The sequence below is a fragment of the Lipotes vexillifer genome, unplaced genomic scaffold (genome assembly GCF_000442215.2).
Source record: "Lipotes vexillifer unplaced genomic scaffold, Lipotes_vexillifer_v1.1 scaffold207, whole genome shotgun sequence".
Lineage (NCBI taxonomy): Eukaryota > Metazoa > Chordata > Mammalia > Artiodactyla > Lipotidae > Lipotes > Lipotes vexillifer.
This window is the reverse complement of record NW_006784469.1, coordinates 2,214,051-2,236,047: the sequence shown is the minus strand read 5'-3', so window position 1 is coordinate 2,236,047 and position 21,997 is coordinate 2,214,051. Positions and strand designations below refer to the sequence as shown.

The 21,997-nt window shown below is 39.4% G+C and overlaps 1 protein-coding gene across 1 annotated transcript in view; it reads right to left on the bottom strand.

Annotated features, from left to right (window-relative positions):
* TAB3 (TGF-beta activated kinase 1 (MAP3K7) binding protein 3) overlaps window positions 1-11,640 on the bottom strand; it is a 29,903-nt gene extending 18,263 nt beyond the window's left edge. The window contains exons 1-3 of the mRNA XM_007456849.1: window positions 11,449-11,640; window positions 5,713-7,174; window positions 4,668-4,828 (exon numbers count right to left, since the gene is read on the bottom strand). Coding sequence (XP_007456911.1) covers window positions 4,668-4,828; window positions 5,713-7,174; window positions 11,449-11,550 — 1,725 coding nt within the window. The 5' untranslated portion in view covers window positions 11,551-11,640. The remainder of the gene's footprint in view (window positions 1-4,667; window positions 4,829-5,712; window positions 7,175-11,448) is intronic.
* Window positions 11,641-21,997: the final 10,357 nt, after the last annotated feature.

Below are 21,997 nucleotides of genomic sequence, written 5' to 3'. Positions count from 1 at the left end.
TTTATTAGGGACTGCTTTTCTTTTCTCCTTCCTAGGGGCAAACCATGTGATGTTAACATGCAAAATGCTTACACCTTGTAATTAAATATTAAAAGTTTAAAACATATCTGAGCATTTATATTAAAGATAAAGCACTTGGTCAAGGGTTTCAAAGAGTGATGCTGTCTTCCTAGGAATATGTGAAAGAACCTATTCTTTTCTTTGTAGAATCACTGGGAAAGTACCTAAAGGAGCAAATCCTTCCTATGTATTTGTGGGGGGAAGGGAATGTTTCAGCCACAGCAGTCCTGAATAGTGAAGCTCTGTAAGTATGGAAATATTATAGTACACTTTATACTCAAGAGGCTACTACATGGGCTTATAACAACAAAAAAGCTCTCATCACCACACTCATTTCCAAAGACAGTAGAACCACTGGAACTTGCTAAAACTAAGTTTATCTGTAAGATTCCTATGTCCATCTTCATAGCTTCTGACTGAGGGAAAAAAAGTTGTTTCTGAAACATTACTACCATTTGTCCAAAAGTATACGGTATTTTCATGGGGGAGGGGGTTTCAAGATTGGTTGTGTGTAATTCAGACTTGTTTGTAAAGTACCAGAATGTTTTATATCTGACATTTCCAAGTAAAAAATTCTAAGCTTTTTTCCAGAAGGTGGCAGAAATACCTTGAGTCACCTGTTCCATCAGTTTAAGAAGTTGTCTCAGAGACCAAGGTCGAAGACCACTAATGTTCTTTCATGGTTTGGCCCCAGTTATGCATCTGGGATTGTGGGTTGGTCCCAAAACCCAATTAATCAGGACAAGATGAATGAAGGGGAAAAACTTGTGGGAGGGAATAACTGGAAGCTCTCTGATTATTAAAATCTTATTTTTCCTTCAACATATAACTTAAATTTCCCCCTTCTCCATGAAAGTGTCCCATCTTTGAACCCTACTAGCAAAAACTAACATTTCTATCTCAGAACTCTGAAAGTAGTTAATATCACTACTATTTAGTTGGCCAGCACTTCTGATTTACTGTCTTACATTATCTTTTCCCTCTCTCTCTCTCTCTCTCTCTCTCACACACACACACACACACACACACACGTACAGGTTCACAGACAGATATATGTATGTCTTTTCACATACAGATGTTGTTAAGAGATGACATCTCCCACAGCATTTAATACAATGTGTTGCAAACAGGAGACTGAGAAAAATGATGGCTGTTATGCATCGTTCACTTCTGCCCTCCTTGGAAAGGTTATTTCACTGCTCCTCTAATCATCTGCAACTGCACATATAGCTGGTCACAAACCTGCATTTCAGTTTCATGAGGCACCCAGGTTTCTAACCATTTTATACACTACTTGGTAAGAAATTAGTTTGAAACGTAAAGGAGGCAATATGTGCTTAGCAGCAAAAAAGTTAATTCTCTTGTATAATCCTACACGAGTGGGACAATGATAGTGATACCCATTTATTGAGCACCCACTTCACACCAGGCAGTTTACATATACTGCCTCTTTATCTTGACAATAATATTAAAATATACCTCTTATAATTCCCTTTTATAGATAGGGAAAATCAGATACAGAGAAGTTAGACAGAACCAGTGAGTAAGGAGTTATTCTGGCTCCAGAGCCTATGTAGGCACCCTTTCAACTACATCATGGTGCCACGAATGAGCCTCTATGAACAAAAAGGGAATTATGACTAAATGCTTTATTTCTTAATTAATTTCCTACATAATACATACCCTTATGTTATACATGTTCCTAAAGTTAAAAGGAAATCGTTTTTTCAAAGTATTTCAGATTTGTGTGATGTATATATATACCTAAGGCAGATTTCTCCAGTATCTTGTAAACAACATTTATTTTGTAAGAATACTATCTGTTGGGCATTATATAAATTGTTTAATGTATCTTACTTAATTCTAACAAAAATCCCATGAGATGGGTACTCCCCAGAAAACAAGCATAAAGGAAGCTACTTATCCAAGGATATATGAGTGACACAGAAGGAGCAGAAAGAAGTAGGATTCAAATTCACACCTGCATTGAGAGCCCAGATCTTAACCACCATGTATAATTGTTCTTCAGCCACGCGTTCCTATTAGTCTTCTATTTTACTCTAGGCCTGGCAGTGGAAACACATGGGAATCACACACTCAAATTTCTCACCTCTCAGGTATTATCACCCACATGAGACACTAATCTCTGAAGCTGGGTGCTGGCTACACAGGAGTTCACTATACTATTCTGCTTATTTTATGTTATGTTTGAAATTCTCTGTAACAAAAAGTTAAAAATAAATTATAGCATAGGGCAGCAGTTTGACTAACTTCCCTCTTTTTCTAAGGAAGTCTCATCAATAAAAGCTCTCGTGTAAAATTTTTTTTTTTTTAAAGCACTGATCTATGCTACCTTAGACAATTCTCTACTTCCAACAACAACAAAGAAATCAATAGGGCTTTAGCAGGGATTATTATAAAGCAAGAAGTTGCTAAAAAAAGTTTATATGGTTATTTTAGAGAAATGACTTCTATGCTAAGAAAATTTGTTTATACTCTACAAGTACCTAAAGGACTCCAAAGTGCCCACCCACCACTGGTGGATTCCCATTTGGGTTATGTTCTTCAATATCTCCCCCAATCAGAGGATATAATTAAGATTTTGAATGGGGAAAAAAAAATGAGGCACAGATGTGATTTACATTAGTATCATCTTTCAGTCAAAGAAAGCTTTGTAGGGCTTCCCTGGTGGCGCAGTGCTTGAGAGTCTGCCTGCCGATGCAGGGGACACGGGTTCATGCCCCGGTCCGGGAGGATCCCACATGCCACGGAGCGGCTGGGCCCGTGAGCCATGGCTGCTGGGCCTGCACGTCCGGAGCCTGTGCTTCCGCAACGGGAGAGACCCCAAAGGGAAACAAAAAAAAAAAAAAAAAAAAAAAAAAAAAAAAGGTAGCTTTGTAATTTTCCATGTGTCTTCAGTAATTAAAACCCTTCCTTCTCACTTCTGATATTGACTATACTTAGGCATTTAGTCAATATTAGAAAAAATGTCATTACATTATTAAATGTGCCTTTTTCTCAATAGTTAACTTCTCAGAAACTTCCACTGGTTCCCCATTACCAGCAGAATACAGTTCAAACACCTCCACTATTCTACCTATGCATATTAACCTGTTAAGACATCAGAAATCTCAGCTTAAATGAGGGAACCGTAAAGACTCCTTAAAGTCTGTCTTGACTTCAAGCCTTCATTACCTCATGCTCTTTTTCCCTTCTAAAATGCCTTCCCCTTTCCTCTATGACTACATAGCAATACTGTACTGTTTAGTATTTTTAGGTTATGCTATAATACTGATTTTCATACAGTTACTAAATTAAAGGAAAAAGGTGAGTTCTAATAACCTTATGAAAATCAGATGAAAGCTATAGACCTGCTTCCCATATAAACACACATATGAAACTCTGCATATAATTTCAGGGACTCACGGATCTCCTTTGAAGCCACGAACTTCAGTTAAAAACTTCTCTATGAGGGCATAGCTGCAGACATCCTGTCTGCAGGAGGCCTGATATATACACTAACTTCTCTAAACTTGTGCACTCTGAGAAAGAGATTACCCTTAGTTAAGAGACGGTAAGAACATGAGGAATGGCTCCTTGAAAAAGTAGAGATTAAGTTCAGCCCTGAAGAACAGACAGCATTTATACGTATACACAGAGCTTCAGAGGACCACTGCAGCAGGAGCGTAATGTGAGAGAGCAAAAAGTGTATTGAGTATACACGGATAAACTAGCTGATGTATGAGTTCTCTCATTACCCGTGAGCAGACACAGCACTTACCATACTGTATTACAGTTATCTACTGATAGGTCTATTTCTCCCACTAGCAGGTATACACTAAGCTCCTAGTATAGGACCACATTCATAAACTGTAAAAAAAAAAAATGCTTGTTGAACGAATCAATGTTGAAAGATGAAATGATAGGTTGGATCACAGAAAGCTTGTGATGTCACAGGATTTCAGGACACCTGTTTCCAATTTTTCGGAATTTTTAAATAACTTTAGAACTCACAAATATTCACCAACATGTTAAAAATATATTATCGAATCTTTTCGTGAGAGCAGTTCCTGATAGGACCGCTGTTAATACTATTATCTTAGTTTCTACAATTATTTACACCAACCAAATTGCTCTGCTTTAAAATATTCTAGTCAACACTTTCCCAAAATGCATATTCATCTTGATCTAACTCATGTGCATTAATGTACTTAGAAAAATAACTTTTAAATGTTTGAAAAATATATATACAATATGCTTAAAAGGATAAATGAATACATAAGAACAATGTATAAAATATTTGGTCAAGGTGTACTTTTCATTTCTTTTCGGACAGAAAGCAATTTATAGTGAATGAGATGCTTTACCTTGATTATAACTGTCAGTATTTGAAAATAGTGACGAGTCTATGGAATTCACACGAGAAAGAAAAATAAAGCATCAAATTATTCTGATGACAACAGAAGGCAGAAGTCCTTCATCCATTGTTTAAAAAACAGAAACAAAACCAAAACTGTGCCAGGAACAGAACCTAAAAGAAAAACAAACAGCCTGGACAGCCAACATGTCCACCTTCCTATCCATGCATCCTAATAGATGGTACTCACCGTTGGGATCGCAGTGGTGCAGCTGACCCTTCTGAGCCGTCTCTGCATCAGGTCATGCTCCATACTGTTAACTTCAGCCTTCAATTGCTCTAGCTCCTCTTTCTCAAGTTTCAATTGCTTTGCTAACCTCTCCATCCTTGCTCGCTGATGTAACAGCAAGGCTATAGCATTACAGATAAAGTCATTGCAGAAAGTAACATTGAACAAGTGACTGGGAAATTTCTATATGCATTGCTAATGTACGAAATACCTGTAAAGAACCCTGTCATTCAACTTCAGGTGACATTTACTCTCATGTCTTTCTAATGCTATTCTGCCTTCAAATCTGCTTTAATTTAGCTCTTGTAACTTCTGCCAAAATGACACCATCTATACATTCCTCTTGTTCTATTGTCCTTCATTTCCCCAAGATTCTCTTTAACTATACCTGTGTGCGTTTTAAACAGGCTCAAAACCAGGCATACTGAATTACAATCATAATTACTTCCCTTCTTATATACTGAAAGAATACTAAATTATCACATATCTTGAAACAAACTTTTAAAATACTCTATTCTCCTTATATTTAGTTAGGTCCATTGTGAACTAACCCAATAATGTTCTTCATTACCAATCCCACTTCCTATAAATATATATTACTTATAAATATTACACCCTTCAGGCCATCCTCTTAGAAAATATTCAAATTTTTCACCTTGATAAACTTTAGTCCACCCTCTATGAATCTTTGTTTCCCACTCTGTAGTTTGTATTTTTGACAATATTGATTTCACTTGTCTATATTTTTCTCCCAGTGAATGTTCTTCCTAAAAAAGAAGTCTTTTAGAGGTCACTATTATCATGCCTATATTTTTATATTTTAAAGCAAAGTCTGTAGATGATTTTGAAGCACTAACCCTATTTTTAATAGCAATGCTAGTATCCAATATTTAATAAATACTAAATATTTAATTAAAATTAGACAGCTAATATAAATTATTTTATTTTGAATAGGAGACTGCCACCTCACCACAAAGATTAAATTTCAAAAAAAGGGTAAAATTACCTTGTGTATAGGCGTAGTCATCTGATCCAGAACTAGAACTTCTCTGATATTTATGGCTTCCCTTTTCTCCCCCCGAGCCTGGTATCACTGAAATGGGCTGAATAGGTTCTGGGGCTGCAGAACGTTCTTCTTGGTCCACTAAATTTAAAAGATTTTCAGTTGTTGCTCGGCCTACAGTAATTTTAAAAACTGTAGTTGGGTTTGGTATCATCCGAGGAGATGGTGATGGAGCGCAAGAAGGTCCAGTTGGCTGTGTATATGTAATATACACAGGATTGACACTAAATGGAGGTTTTGGTTGACTGGATATCCCTCTTGAAGGAGAACTTGAAGGTGGCGTGGTGGCTGTGTACAATGAGTGCTGATTCCGTGGAGATGGCTGATTACTGATAGGTGAAGGACTCCTATTAATTGCTGTCCCAGATCTCTGAGAGGGTTCGACTGTAATTTCTATCTTCTTCATGGATCCTTTGGGTAAGCTAGATGGTGTATATGGGAGATAGGCTACTGAATGACTTCCCTGTTTCTGATAGCTAGGAGGTCCTTGTTGATATGGATGGGGTGGAGTAGTTGAAGGACTAGGTGGCATAAAGACATGAGAACTAGGGTGGCCCAACTGGGATGGCTGTACTTGATGCTGTGGAGAGCTGAAGGGTGAAGGACATTGAGAAGGTGGTGGTGAATGGTAAGCAGGTTGAGGGATCTGCTGTTGTTTGGGAGAATACTGAGAAGGTTGATAGTTCTGTTGATGTGGATAAACAGGTAAAGGACGCTGGCTATAATGAGGCACTGGGCCCTGTGGTGAGGACTGCCATGGTGTACTCTGAGGAGTTTGTCTTCCTGATGAACTCTGAGATGTCTGTCTAATATAGATAGAACCGGGAGACCCATAAAGATTGCTTGGAATTTGTGGAAGAATTTGTAAAGCTCTTGGTACAGTCTGTCCAGAAGGGAGGTTCTGGGATACTGTAACAGTAATTGGATTTGTACTATACCGAGGTATGTGCATGTATGAGGGAGGTGGCGGTGGTGGTGGTGAAGGCCCTTGCATAGCAGATGGATTCATTCCTGTTTGAATGGAAGATGGCTGTTGAGGTGGCTGTGAAGGAGGAGTAGCTGCACTTCTGTTCTGTTCATTCATAAAAAATGGATTGTAGTTGGGAGTAGCAGCGACAACAGCTGGAGCTGAGTGTGGTTCCTGAACTAAACATATCAGCTGTTTGCCTGCTGCATGCTGTGGATCAATATGTCCATCACTTGAGCTATGTACCAGTGTTCGACCACCGTTAAGTTGCACTCCATCTCCTGGGTGGTAGCTACTAGGAGAATGAATACCCAGGTTAATATGCAAAAGGCGATTTCTGTTCATCCTGTTGTCATCTGGACTGTGGTATTCCATATATAAGTATTTGCTACTCTCCTGGGAAAGCACGCGGCAACAGGCTTCAAGATTGTTGTTGTTCTAGGGGGAAGAAATGGTAAAAATAACATTGGCAAAATGGACAAATCCTAATAGTGGGAAGTCAAGCTTTGCCACAGAATTATGTAAATATAATTGTCACAGAATAAGTAGATAACAGTATTTTAAACACAAAAAAGCTTTAAGGTCATCGACCCTGAAAAGGAGATCCCAAACAATTCATATTATTTTACAGACATTTAGCTCACATAACTAGTACTACGCCGCTACTGCTACTGCTACAGAAATGTCAAGTACCTACTAATGAACACTGACTCAACCCCAACTTTTCTGACTCCAAATCCAGGACTCATCTTACACTTGTTGCATCTCAACAAATTAAAATGCTGGGCTAATCTTGGATTCAGCACACTTGCTGTAATATATAAGTAATATCCATCATTAATATTTAAACTGATAAACATGAAAATAACCATGCATTAGTTTTCAAAAGGTAATGAAACCCCAATCAGAAAATACAATAAAAATTCCTAAAGACTCAAAACAATAAAAATTCTAAAGCAGCCTTTACTTTTCGTTTAACCGAAGTTAACCCTATCTAACTTCAAGATTATGAAAGATTAAGTTAAAAAAAGATATCAGTATAAAAACAAATCCACTTTTTTTTTTTTTTTTTTTTTTGCGGTACACGGGCCTCTCACTGCTGTGGCCTCTCCCGATGCGGAGCACAGGCTCCGGATGCGCAGGCTCAGTGGCCATGGCTCATGGGGCCAGCCGCTCCGCGGCATGTGGGATCTGCCGGGACTGGGGCACAAACCCGTGTCCCCTGCATTGGCAGGTGGACTCTCAACCACTGTGCCACCAGGGAAGCCCCAAATCCACTTTTTAAAGTACGGTTCCGTGACTTTGCCAAATTATGGTAATTTAACACAAAACCAGGTCTTGACTGCCTTAATGAAATTCATTCACACTCCCACAGTCTCCAAAGTTTTTACCCGCTCAAACGTAGCTTGGTAAACTTCCAAAATCTTTTAAAGATTTCAATTTTTTGAATTATATACACACACAAAGATGGTAAACAGCAAACTGACATTTTAGATGTTCCAAGTGACAGTAATCAAACTAATAAAAGGTTTCCTCTTTTGAAAATTTTAAGGTACTATAAGATAGTTTTCCATTAAAATACAGAATTCAGAACTATTTTATTGGCCTAAAACACAATTATTCATTACCTTTGAGATAATCTATTGAAGTTTCTCAATTATCATGACCTTCTCCGTATTTCATAAATATATATACAGATATGCACATATACACATATTACTATATTCTAGGGAAAAGTACATTTTATATAAAAATGAAAGCAAACACTTCACTTGTGCTGAGAACCAAATAAAGCTAAATGTAAAACAGGACATAAAATGTTTTAATTTTAGAGCTGAGAGAACTCTTACGGTTCGCATCTACTCCAACTCAACTCATTTACAGATGAGCAAAGAGATGCCTGGGAAGTTACATGACTTGACAACAAGCGCTTAACTAGTTAACTGGAGAGCCAGTTCTAGATTCTTGGTCTTCTGACTCCCAGTGCTCTTTCTACTATCACACAGTAATTTCAAGGGACAGGATGTTAGGCCAAAAGTACATTACTATACTGAAACTTTAGGAAGTAATAGAAAATTCAGTCAAGCAAACCTCTGTAAAATGAATTCTCAGAAATTCAAAGAATTGGCTTTATCAAAAACTCCATAATAACTTTTATCCTTCTCCTTATATAAAACTTTTGATACTAAAATTCAAGTACTTTTTAAAATACTTTCTGAGCCAAGGAAAAAAGTAATTGTTGAAATATAAGAAAACAATTAAATTTGGGCTTTTTCTTATCCTGCTTGAAACCATGCTGATCAAGGGAAGGAAGACATATTAAGATAGAAGACAGATATTGCTAGACACTATGCAAACTTGGAGCCAAAGGATTCAAACTGATTGCCAACAAGACAATGTCACTGACAGATATCTGAAGGGGGAAAAAAAAAAGATTATTAGCTCCTTCAAGTTTTTTAATAAACCTATGGATTAAAAGGAGAACAAAAACTAGAGTTTTATTTGAAACCTAAGCAGTAACAGGCACTTCACTATTTGACATTTTTATTCATTATCCTAAAATTTCATGTTTTCTACATTGAATTAGGTTGCCTAATTAGTACTGCCACAAAAAAGATACAAATTTAAATGATGCAAAGTTGGAGTTGTCAGCCTATTCAAATGTATGTCTACAGTGACAAGCTGAGTACATTTTCTTAGGAAGAAAAATTTAAAACCACAAATACAAAATATTTAAGTAGCATCTTTACGGAAGTATTTTAAAAATACCACCACAATAGATTCAAATGTCATATCTGACCTGCTAAATGTCTTAAAAAGAAAAAGCAAAGGATAAAAAATTTATCAAATGATAAATATGAAGAATAAAGAAATAAAAATTGTTTAGCTGGATAAAGAGGTCAGAAGTTTTAAGAAGACATATGTGAACACTCATGAAAGGACTGAGCCAATAAAGCATCATACCCCTAAAAAGTGGTCCTAAACTGGGGGATGATAACCTAGAGAGAGGCTTTAATGCTTGTGTATTAAGTGCAAACTACTAGACAGGGAGGGAGGGATAAATTAAGAGTTTGGGATAAAATAGATAAACAAGGACCTACTGTATAGCACAGGGAACTATACTGTATTCAAAATCTTGTAATAACCTATAATGGAAAAGAATCTGAAAAAGAACGGATATATGTCTATGTGTAACTGAGTCACTTTGCTGTACACCTGAAACTAACACAATATTGTAAATCAACTATACTTCAATTAAAAGGAAAAAAAGGCAAACTACTGAGTCTTATATATTTTAATGCAAACAGAGAAACTTTCCAGAGCCAGCAGGTGGTAAGTGTCCATACTGATGAACAATATTAATCCCAAAGGAACAAAAAAGTAAAAGAACAATGTAAGTTATTAACAAATGTTCACTGAGTTGAATTTAAAGTTCCATTCTTTCAATTTAGTAAAACGAAGACAATAAGCCTTGAAAAAATAAAGGGCTAAATAAAATTAAATTAAAAAAACAAGGTGGGGGCCCTAGAATAAGTTAGGAAGGTAACTGCTAGGAAGTTGGTTTAAACTAGAAGGGTTTCACTCCAGTGGGAAGTACCTTTGCTCTACCACAGACCAAAATGGGGCTAAAGTAAAGAGTGGAAATTCAGACTGGAAATGTTATGGTAGAAAAAATAAAGACAAGCTATAACACAAAAACGAGACCTAGTAGAAGGGCTTGCAAACAAAGGAAGCACCTCTGTTACCACCACTGATCTGTGAGTCTCTATTTGCAATTAACCTCAACTATATATAGGTTTACATTATATCCTGAGCAGCTCACACTGTAAGGGAGAAGCTTGCATATTATGCAGTAACATAGAGTTTGAACTGATTGTGTAATTACGGAAGTCCAGTGGGCAGGACAGAAATACTGCTCCCAAAAGTCAACCAACTAGGGAAATGCTGTAACCCAAAACACACTGCGATTCTGTGAAGGATGATGCAAAACTCAACGGGGGAGTGTTAGGCCCATTTCTCTGTGGCCCCTTGAGTGGGAAGAGACGTTCTATCAGAGATGAAAGATTTATTTCAATAGAAGACAACAAGACAAAAGTAATGTGATTAAAGAAAGTAGCCTTCCACTTAAAATTAGATATTAGTTAAGCATTTACTAACTAGAAAAACAGTAAGAAAGGGAGGGAACTTTCTAAAAACTTTAAAAAATAGGCTAAAAAAGTATATAGTTTAAGAAGTTATAATGATAAATTTGAAATCCAAATTCAACTCTAAGGATTTGGGGACTGATGACACAACCCCCAAAATTTAAGAAGTGAAATGCATGAAGAATCTTTCTTTTTGCTACACGCCTTTATTCTTTTCTCTAAATCACTGGTTCTCAATGGGGGAGAAATGTGCCTCCCATGGAACATGAAGATTTTGTCTCCCATGGAGACATTTTTGGTTATCACAACTGCAGGGATACTAATGGCATTTAGTGGGTGGAAGCCAGGGATGCTACTAAACATCCTACAATGCACAAGGCAGACCCCCACAACAAACAATATATCCAGCCCAAAATGTCGACAGGGCCAAGGTTGAGAAATCCTGCTCTAAATGTTCCCCCAACATAAACAAGAAAACTTAACTGAGTTCTAGTCACTACAACACAAAGTCACCTCTAATAAGGAAAACTGTAACTTTAATATCACTATCATTGGTGGGTAATCTACCTGTAACATGCACTGAGACACCACACCCTCCGGAATCTCAGGGAAACGTTGTCGGAGGTCATGGAGAACCTGCGTATCAAGCTGTGGACTGTTTTGCGCCATGCCAGAGCAAATGGTGGTCAAGCTTCTCTTATGAAATGGATGCTAATCGGTCTTCCAATAGTAATGATCTTCCAATACTGCAGTCATTTTCTATTAAAAGAAATTAAAGTATGGTTAAATTTAATTACATATTTCACTTTATTCAAATAGAAACCATCAATACATTAAAATGAGCAATCTAAAGTAAGTATACCAAATTCTAAAGTTGGCAAATGGACAAATTCTACTTAGCCAAAGACCTTTCTGATGGAATATATAGCTAATCACTGGTTTAAAAACAACAACGACAGAATTCCCAAACCTTCAGTTCCATTTTAATGCTTCAAAAATGAAAAGAGCAGCAGCTAGATTAAAAATACAGAGTATTACTATTTGGCAACCATATTTTTCTAAGTCTTGAGAAATCCTACTTATGTATAATCACTCATGTTTTCCTACGGGCTATCACATCACTCCTCGAAAGCGGGATAATCATTTTGATGTCTGAAGTAGTAAAATCAGGCAACAAGAACTGATAATAACACCACAAACCACACATGTCCTGTTTGCCTTACATTCTCCCTGTACTTTGAAGCCAAAAGGCTTGAATTTGAAGTCTGAGTAAAGCAAACCCAATGTCTAAATGAAACTACTGGGCAAACAAAAATGGAAATGCAGAATCCTTCACTTTCAAAGATGATGCTGGTGGTCCATCAGTAGCCAGACTTGCCTAGCTAAGGTTTCACCTAGTTCTGGTGCAACTGGCACAGGTGCAAAGATGCCAGGATTTGGGGGCACAGTTTGAGTAGAGGCAAGTGACCCCCAATCTCACTGGTATTAGTCAAGTTAAGCACCCATGTAAATAAAGGCAGCTAGTGAAGTAATAATGAAATCATAAATCAAGTGGCACCATCAAGGATCAATTGACTGACCCATTTTTTCATCTATCTCTCCCATTTTTATAAAGGGAAAAAATGTACAGTGTATACCATACAATCTCATAATATTTCTGCTGTGATCACTCATGAGACGGTAAAATATTTTTAAGACTGAGAATTAAACACCTGCATCTTCATAAGATGCACTGAAATCATGATTTTAAGATGCAAGTCTAAACTACACAATAAGGGAGGGTCATCCCACACCAAATCCATTTCTTGCAAACAGGCCCTGAAACTTTAAATAATACCATTACCTGGGGCAATGTACAGAACTACAGAGAATTCTTTTTTTTTTTTTCGGTACATGGGCCTCTCACTGTTGTGGCCTCTCCTGTTGCGGAGCACAGGCTCCGGACACACAGGCTCAGCCCTTAAAATGCTGCAGGAAAATACTGAACTACTTTTGCTGCTTTATAATTAAGTATATAATTAAAAAATAATTACCATGTAATCTCAAATTTGACTTTCATTATAAGCAGGGAATTTCATTTTGCATGCAATCTCTTGACTTTTACTGGGCATCGAGCTCTCTCTTTTCTTCCTTCTAAGCCAAGACTGTCAAGAGTAATTACACTCTTTGTGTCTACAAGGTGGCAACAAAGCCCCTATGGATAAGACTCTGCCTAACCACAGGTATAAATAGCTATTAGGGACTGCTTTAATGACTTCCAACATCAACATGGAGGATATCTAGTGAATCTAAAGAAAAATCAAAATATGGGAAAAGAATAAAGATAACTTCCAATATGCACATATATATAGGCTTCCTGGCCTCCATATACAATTCTGCTCCCTGCAATGCATTCCTTAGTCTGCTCTAATCTGGCTCAAATCACTGTTCCACTGAAATACTCTCTTCATCATGTCTCTGCTGCTAAATTCAGAGGATTTATCTTCTGATTCCTATTTCCCTTGACCTTTGCAGCATCTGACACTACTGGTCATTCCTTCCTTTTTTCAGCCTCTATGATATCACACTAGCCTAGTTTCTTCCCACCTCTCTTGTCACATTAATGCTTGCCTGGTTTGGGCCCTAAGCCGCCTCCTCTTCTCATTCTACATCCTCGTGCCCAGCGATGACGTCCACTACTAAGGTTTCAAAAACATTTAAAGGCTGATGATTCCCAAATTGCTAGTAAGCACCATGCATGCTCTCTCTTAAGACTCCAGACACATAGAGTCTACTGCCTACACACAGCACCATCTGGATAAACCCGAAGACATTAGTCAATACGTATAAAAAGGAACTCCTTACCACAATCCTTCCCCAAACACTGTGTTCTCTCCATGAATGTTACTACTATTCACTCAGTTAACAAAACTAGAAACCAGAGCGTGCTCCTTGACTTCCCATTCTTGCACAACCAACTAAACAAGAATATTAAATCGAATGGGTGATGGTGTGCACCCTGGTTCTGCCATTTAGTAGCATCTAGGAAAGATACTCAACTTTTAAGCCTTTGAAACTTCATATTTAAAAATGGAAATAATTGTAGGGTTGTAGTAGAATTTAAAAGGCAAACAGTAGTAAGTCAGGAAGCATTAGTTACTATTATTCAGGGCATGTCTGAATATTGTTCTCATCAACATTATACCAGCAACTTCCTGCTGCTCTTCCCACCTCAGGTCTTGCCTTCCCCCACATCACAGCCAGAGTACCTGTTTTCTAATCTCAACCAAACAGCGCTATGTGTGATCCTGTGCATGGATGTCCCACACTGCCTCCTCTCAGGGCATTAACCCATGATCTGCCTGAGATACTTTTCTATCCTCCTCCCTCCCACTGCTTCTCCGAGCCATACTGATACCGTACATGTCAGTATTGGTGGCACCTCCTCTAAGAAGGCTTCCACTGACAGCCACCCCCCCCCCAACTTAGTCCGGCTGCCGTAACTCTCCTCCGCCTACTCTGGGCTAAAGGACCCTCCACTATGCTTCCACAGCAGGCAGGAACACCAAATACACTATACTGGAGCCACCTGTGTATCTGAAGGTCTCACATGTGGAACTGTAGCTCCACCTAGAATGTGTTATGCCAGGAAGTGGGGATGTACTCAAAGAATGATGGGAGCTTGTTACAAGGACCCGAAAGTCAGCTTGAGGAGACTCCCAATGACCAAATCTGTGACAATTTGAGCACCAAAACAATTAAGGACAGTAATGAATTACAGGCCTGTAGAAAAGCTGAACCCGTGAGTCCTTAGCCCGATAATAAATAGTTAAATAGGCACACACACAAATAAAGGCGAAGGGAGGGCTTTTGCTTAGTGGAATCCAACTGGTAAATGTGTGTAGGAAGTGCTGGAGCTGGAAAAATCATCATTTTGCAGCCATCACAGTACAGACTACTTCAATAAAGAATCATCAATGGATGCTAAATCTAGGGGGAAATTTGGATGAAGTTAGGCTATATTAATGGTCTTAAAAGTGTCTCCCCAGAGAACTGCTTATTAGCTGCAAGGGAAAATTTAACTATATAGTGGATAAATCAAACAACATCTTGGATAATCAAAATTAACATCACCAATGAGGGACAGATGGACAGTGCACGCCTCCAGCTGTGATACCGTGAGAAGACTATATCAATTTATAATATTCCAGTTAGGAATATGTAATCTGAAACTATTCATGAAAAAACAGACAAAACCAAAATGAGAAATGTTCTGTTAAAAATAAAAAGCAGGAAGTGGGAAGGTGAAAATGTCATCTTAAAAAAAGGCCAATGTCATAAAAGACAAATGCTAGAAAAATCAAAGATTAAAGGAGATACTAGAACCATGACAACTAAATCTAATGACTGATCTCAGACTGGATCCTATACTAAATGGAGGAAATGTTATAAAAGAAATGAATGGATCAACTGACAAAATTGAAATGTGGATGGTACATTAGGAAAAGTATTCTACCAATGTTAAACCTATTGAATTTAATAAATTTACTGACTTGGTAATTGTGCTGTGGTTATATACGAGAATATCCCTATTTTTAGGAATTAGGCAATGAAGCATTTAGGAGTAAAGGGCAACTTTACTTTCAAATGGTTCAGGAAAAACAATCAAATATATGTATATATGCGCATATATACAAACATGCACGCACACACATGTGCACAGAAAGGGGGAGCAAGTTACAAAAGCACAAAGGGAAAGGACTTACAAAAAGATGGCAGAGTAGGAAGGCCCTGAGCTCACCTCCTCTCATGGGCACACCAAAATTACAACTATTTACAGAGCAACTATTGATAAGAAAGTCAGGAATCTACCAGAAAAGATCTACAACTAAAGATATAAAGAAAGAACCACAACAAGATGAGTAGAAGAGGTAGAGTTGCAGTATACTCAAGACCCAAACCCCCAGGTGGGCAACCCACATACAGGAAGAGAATTACAACTGCAGAGGTCCTCCCCAAGGAAGGGGTCTGAACTCCACATGGGGCTCCCCAGCCCTGTCATCCTGCACTGGGAAGACGAGCCACCAAAACATTTGGCTTTGAAGGCCAGCAGGGCTTTCCTTCCAGAGAACCAAGGGCAGTGGGAAACAAAGACTCCACTCTTAAGTGCACACACAAAATCTCACATGCTCCAGAAACCAGGGCAGAAACAGTAATTTGAAAGGAGCCTGGGTCAGACCCACCTGCTGACCTTGAAGAGTCTCCCAGAGAGGCAGGAGGCAATTGGCACTCACCCTGGGGACACAGACACTGGTGGCAGTCATTTGGGGGAGTTTGTTCTATCATATAGACACTGCTGTGGGCAAGCATCACTTTGGAATCCTCCATCTAGCTTATGAGCCTCAGGATCCCACAGAGTCCCTGCCCACATGCCTGTAGGCACCAGTACTGGGATGCCTCAGGCCAAGCAACTAACCAGGTGGGGACGCAGCCCCACCTACCAACAGAGCAGCAGTAGCCACAGGACCCACTAGGCCCCTTCCCCACCCACCATCAGGTCAACAACAGCTCTGAGACAACTTGAGCCCCTCAGCCAGCCACGCTGGGATCCAGCCCCACTCACCAGTGTGCCAACACCAGCTTTGGACACCACGGAACCTGCAGCCAGTCGAGTCAAGAATCAGCCCTACTTATTTACCAGCAGGTTGACACTAGATCTGGGAACCCCGGCCCCACAACTACCCACCCCTGAACATGGGTCTGCCCACCAGTAAGCCAGCACTAGCCCTAGGACACCTGGGTTTCTGTAGCCAGTTGCCTTGTGACCCGGCCCACCCAACCAGCAGCTGGCAACCATTGCACAAAGCAGGACCTGGTGCCCAACCAGACCAGGAGCCAGCCACACCTAGCAAAATGACATAGTCAGCCTGCCACAACAGAAGGACCCACACAGCCCGCACCTCTAGAGAATAATAGCTCTGGTAACCAGAGGGGAGTGCACTGCTGGAACACTTAGGATGTCTCCTACAAAAGGCTACTTCTCCAAGGTTGGGAAATATAACCAATCTACCAGATACATAGAAATAAAAATGGCAGTCAACAGAGCAACATGTTCCAATCAAAGGAACAAGATAAAACCCCAGAAGGAAAACTAAATGAAGTGGAAATAAACCATCTACCTGATAAAGAGTTCAAGGTACTGACCATAAAGTTAATCAAAGAATTGGAGGAAGAGTGGATGAACACAGTGACAAGTTTAACAAAGAGTTAGAATACATAAAGAACCACAAACAGAAATGAAGACTACAGTAACTGAAATGAAAACTACACTAGAAGGGCTTCCCTAGTGGCACAGTGGTTGCAAGTCCGCCTGCCGATGCAGGGGACACGGGTTCGTGCCCCGGTCCGGGAAGATCCCACGTGCCACGGAGCAGCTAGGCCCGTGAGCCATGGCCGCTGAGCCTGCGCATCCGGAGCCTGTGCTCCGCAACAGGAGAGGCCACAACAGTGAGAGGCCCGTGTACTGCAAAAAAAAAAAAAAAAAAATACACTAGAAGAAATCAATAGTAGACTAAATGATACAGAGGAATGGATCAGCGAACCAGAAGACAGAGCAGTGGAAATCACTGAGCTGAACAGATTAAAAAAAAAAAAAAGAATACAAAGAAATGACGACAGTTTAACGGACTCCTAAGATATCATGAAGCATACTAACATTCGTATTATAAAGGTCCCAGAAGGATAAGACAGAGGGAAGGGGCAGAGAACATATTTGAAGACATAACAGCTGAAAACTTCCCTAACCTGGGAAAGGAAATAGATATCCAGATCCAGGAAGCAAAGAGTCCCAAACTGGATGAACCCACAGAGGTCACACCAAGACGCAATGAAATTAAACTGGCAAAAATCAAAGACAAGGATAGAATATTAAAAGCAGCATGGAAAAAGCAAGAAGTTACATACAAGGGAACTCCAGTAAAGCTATGAGCTGTTTTTTCAGCAGAAACTCTGCAGGCCAAAAGCAAGTGGCATGATGTTTTTAAAGTGACGAGAGGGAACAACCTACAACCAAGAATACTCTACTCGGCAAGCCTCTCATTCACGTTTAATGGAGAGATCAAAAGTTTTACAGACAAGCAAAAGCTAAAAAAGAGTTCAGTACTACCAAACCAGCTTTACAAGAAACATTAAAGGGCCTTCTCTAAGAGAAAAAGAAAAGGTCACATCTAGAAATGTGAAAATTATGAAAAGATGGGATCGGATCAAGATGGGCAGAGGAGTAGGACGTGGATCTCACCTTCTCCCAAAAATACATCAAAAATACATCTACGTGCAGACGATTATCACAGAACATCTACTGAACTCTGGCAGAAGACCTCAGACTTCCAAAAGGACAAGAAAATCTCCATGTAACTGAGTAGGACAAAACTAAAAAAGAAAAAAAACAAAAGAGAGAGAGAGAGGAATTAGGAGGGATCCTGAGCCCCTAGAAGGGAGCTGTGAAAGAGGACATGTTTCCAAACATTGGGAAGTCCCCTCACTGGTAGGAAGATCATCTGGGACAGAAGCGGAGCTTCGGAGCCTCAGAAGAGAGCGGAGAAACCAGTGTGCAGAAGGCAAAGCGGAGTGAGACCTGCAAAGACGGTCAGTGCCAACACCCAGCACTCCCCAGCCTGAGACGCTCGTACACGGGGGCAGGTGGGGGCTGGGTACTGAGGCTCGCAATTCGGAGGTCAGACTTGGGGAGAGGACTCAGGTTGGCTGTGTGGAGACAGCCTGAGAGGGCTAGGATGTGATGTGCCACACCAAGGGAGTATGGGAAGAAGACTGGGCCTGCCACAGAGGCAAGGTGCTATTGTTGGGGGCCACGCAAGGTAAGGGGCAGGACCACCATAGGAGCTTCTTTCTCCGTGTGTACTATCAGGCAATAGGGCACTGCCTGCACAAGCTCTGGGGTGGGCATGAGCCACAGCTGCCACATCAGACTCCAGAGGTGGGTGCTGATTGCTGCCACTACCGAGAATTCTGTGAGCAGACACCAACCACTGTCCCCGCATTCCTAGGAGCATGCGCAGGCCACTCACCTTCACACCCCCATCAAGGGAATAAAGCTAGCACACACTGAGGAAAGAGACAGCAAGCATCCACAGCAAAAGCAGCCCCCACGCCAAAAAAATATTAAACCCACACAAGCTTCACAGGGACACTCCCACATATAAATAGACCTCCAAAATTACAGGAGGTAATTGTTCTCCTAAACTCATAGAGTAAGAGAAATATAAGCAAAATGAAGAAGCAGAGGAACTACTCCCACTTAAAAGTCCAAGAGAATTCCCCTGAAAGAACAAGCAATGAAACAGTCCTCTTCAGTCTAACAGACACTGAGTTCAAAAAAAGAGGTAAGAAAAATGCCAAAGGAATTAAGAAAGGCTATCAACAGAAATGCATATTACTGTAAAAAGGACCTAGAAACTACAAGAAGGAGCCAAGAAAAATTAGAAAATTCATCTGCCAAGACAAAAGCTGAACTAAAAGCAATGAATAGCAGAATGAATAATGCAGGAGAAAGGATAAGCGATCTAGAAGATAGAAAAATGGAAATTAATCAAAACAGCACACAAAAAGAAAACAATATAAGAGACCTATGGGATAACATAAACATGCCAATCTATGCATAATAGGGATTCCAAAAGTAGAAGAAAGAGAAAAGGGGATTGAAAATGTATTGTAAGAAATTATGGCTGAAAACTTCCCAAACCTAAAGAAGGAACCAAATACCCAGCTATAGGAAGCACAGAGGATCTCAAACAAGATGAACCCAAACAAACCTACACCAAGACATATTGTAATGAAGATGGCCAAAGTTCAAGAGAGGATTCTAAAGGCAGCAAGAGAAAGACAAAGAGTCAATTACAAGGGAACCCCCATATGGCTATCAGCTGATTTCTCAACAGAAACACTGCAGGCCAGAAGGGAGTGGCAAAATATATTCAAAGTCTTGAAAGAGAAAAATCTGCAACCTAGAATACTCTACCCACCAAGATTATCATTGAGAATAAGAGGTGAGATAAAGAATTTCTCAGACAAGCAAAAACTAAAAGAATATAGCAATACTAAACCTATCCTAAAAGAAATAATGAAAGGTCTTCTCTAAATAGAAAAGAAGTAAGAAGATATTAGGAAGGAGTAAATCACAACTGGAAACTAAATTACTTAAATAAGCCAGTATACAGATCAAAAAGGGGGAAAAAAACCTACTTGTGAAAGTGCTGATAAACAGAAGGAACGGCAAAAGGGTAAACATGAAGATGTAAAAAAGGACATCAGAATCATAAAATTTGGGGAAAGAGAGTTAAAAAATGTAGATTCTTTTTTTTTTTTCTTAAAATGTGTTTGAGCTTATATGACTAACAGTTGAAAAGAAGCAGATATAGGAAGGGATTAACATACCTGAAAAACAGGGCAACCACAAATCAAAAACATACAATAGGTTCACAAAAACCAAAAAGAAGAGAACACAAGCGAAAAATCAAACCACAAAAAGAAAAACAGAAAGAAAAAGATAGGAACAAGAAACGTAGAATCCACTGGAAAACAAGGGTTAAAATGGCAATAAACACGTATGTATCAATAATTACCTTAAGTGTCAAAGGACTGAATGCTCCAATCAAAAGACATAGGGTGGCAGACTGGATAAAAAAACAGCAGCCTACAATATGCTGCCTGTAAGAGACCCACCTTAGGGCAAAGAACACAGACACTGAAAGTGAGGGGATGGAGAAAAATATTTCACGCAAACGGAAATGACAAGAAAGCAGGAGTCGCAATACTCATATCAGACAAAATAAACTTTAAAACAAAGGCCATAAAGAAAGATAAAGAAGGATACTACATAATGATAAAAGGATCAACACAAGAAGAGGATCTTACACTCGTGAACATATATGCACCTAATATAGGAGCAGCCAAACACATAAAACAAATACTAACAAACATAAATGGAGAAATTGAAGGGAATACAATAAGAGTAGGAGACTTTAACACCGCACTCATATCAATGGACACATCTTCTAGACAGAAAAATCAATAAGGCGACAGAGATCCTAAATGATACAACAGTTAGACTTAATTTATATTTTCAGGACATTACATCCAAAAAATCAGAATACACATTCTTTTCAAGTGCACATGGAACATTCTCTAGGACTGGGCACATACCAGGGCACAAAACTAACCTCAACAAAGTAAAGAGTATAGAAATTGTTTCAAGCATCTTCTGTGACCACAATGGCACGAAACTAGAAAAAAACCGCAAGAGAAGAAATGACAAAAAAAAGACTACATGGAAACGAAACAACATGCTACAAAAAAAACCAATGAGTCGGGACTTCCCTGATGGTGCAGTGGTTAAGAATCTGCCTGCCAATGCAGGGGACATGGATTTGATCCCTGGTCTGGGAAGATCCCACATGCCGCGGAGCAACTAAGCCCGTGCACCACAACTACTGAGCCTGCACTCTAAAGCCTGCAAGCCACAACTACTGAGCCCACACACCACAACTACTGAAGCCCACGCGCCTAGAGCCCGTGCTGTGCAACAAAGAGAAGCCACCGCAATGAGAAGCCTGCACAACGCAACAAAGAGTAGCCCCCACTTGCTGCAACTAGAGAAAGCCTGTGCACAGCAACGAAGACCCAACACAGCCAAAAATAAATAATTAATTTAAAAATACCAAAAACAAAAACCAATGAGTCAATGATGAAATAAAAAACAAAATTAAAAAATATCTTGAGATAAATGACAATAAAAACACAATCATACAAAATCTTTGGAATACAGCAAAAGCAGTTCCTAAGGGAAGTTCATAGGGATACAGGCCTTCCTCAAAAAACAAGAAAAATCTCAAATAAACAACCTAACCTACCACCTAAAAGAATCAGAAAAAGAAAAACAAAACCTGGGGGGACTGGTTCAAGACGGCGGAGTAGAAGGACGTGTTCTCACTCCCTCTTGCGAGAGCACTGGAATCACAACTAACTGCTGAACAATCATCAACAGGAAGACACTGGAACTTACCAAAAAAGATACCCCACATCCAAAGACAAAGGAGATGCAACAATGAGATGGTAGGAGGGG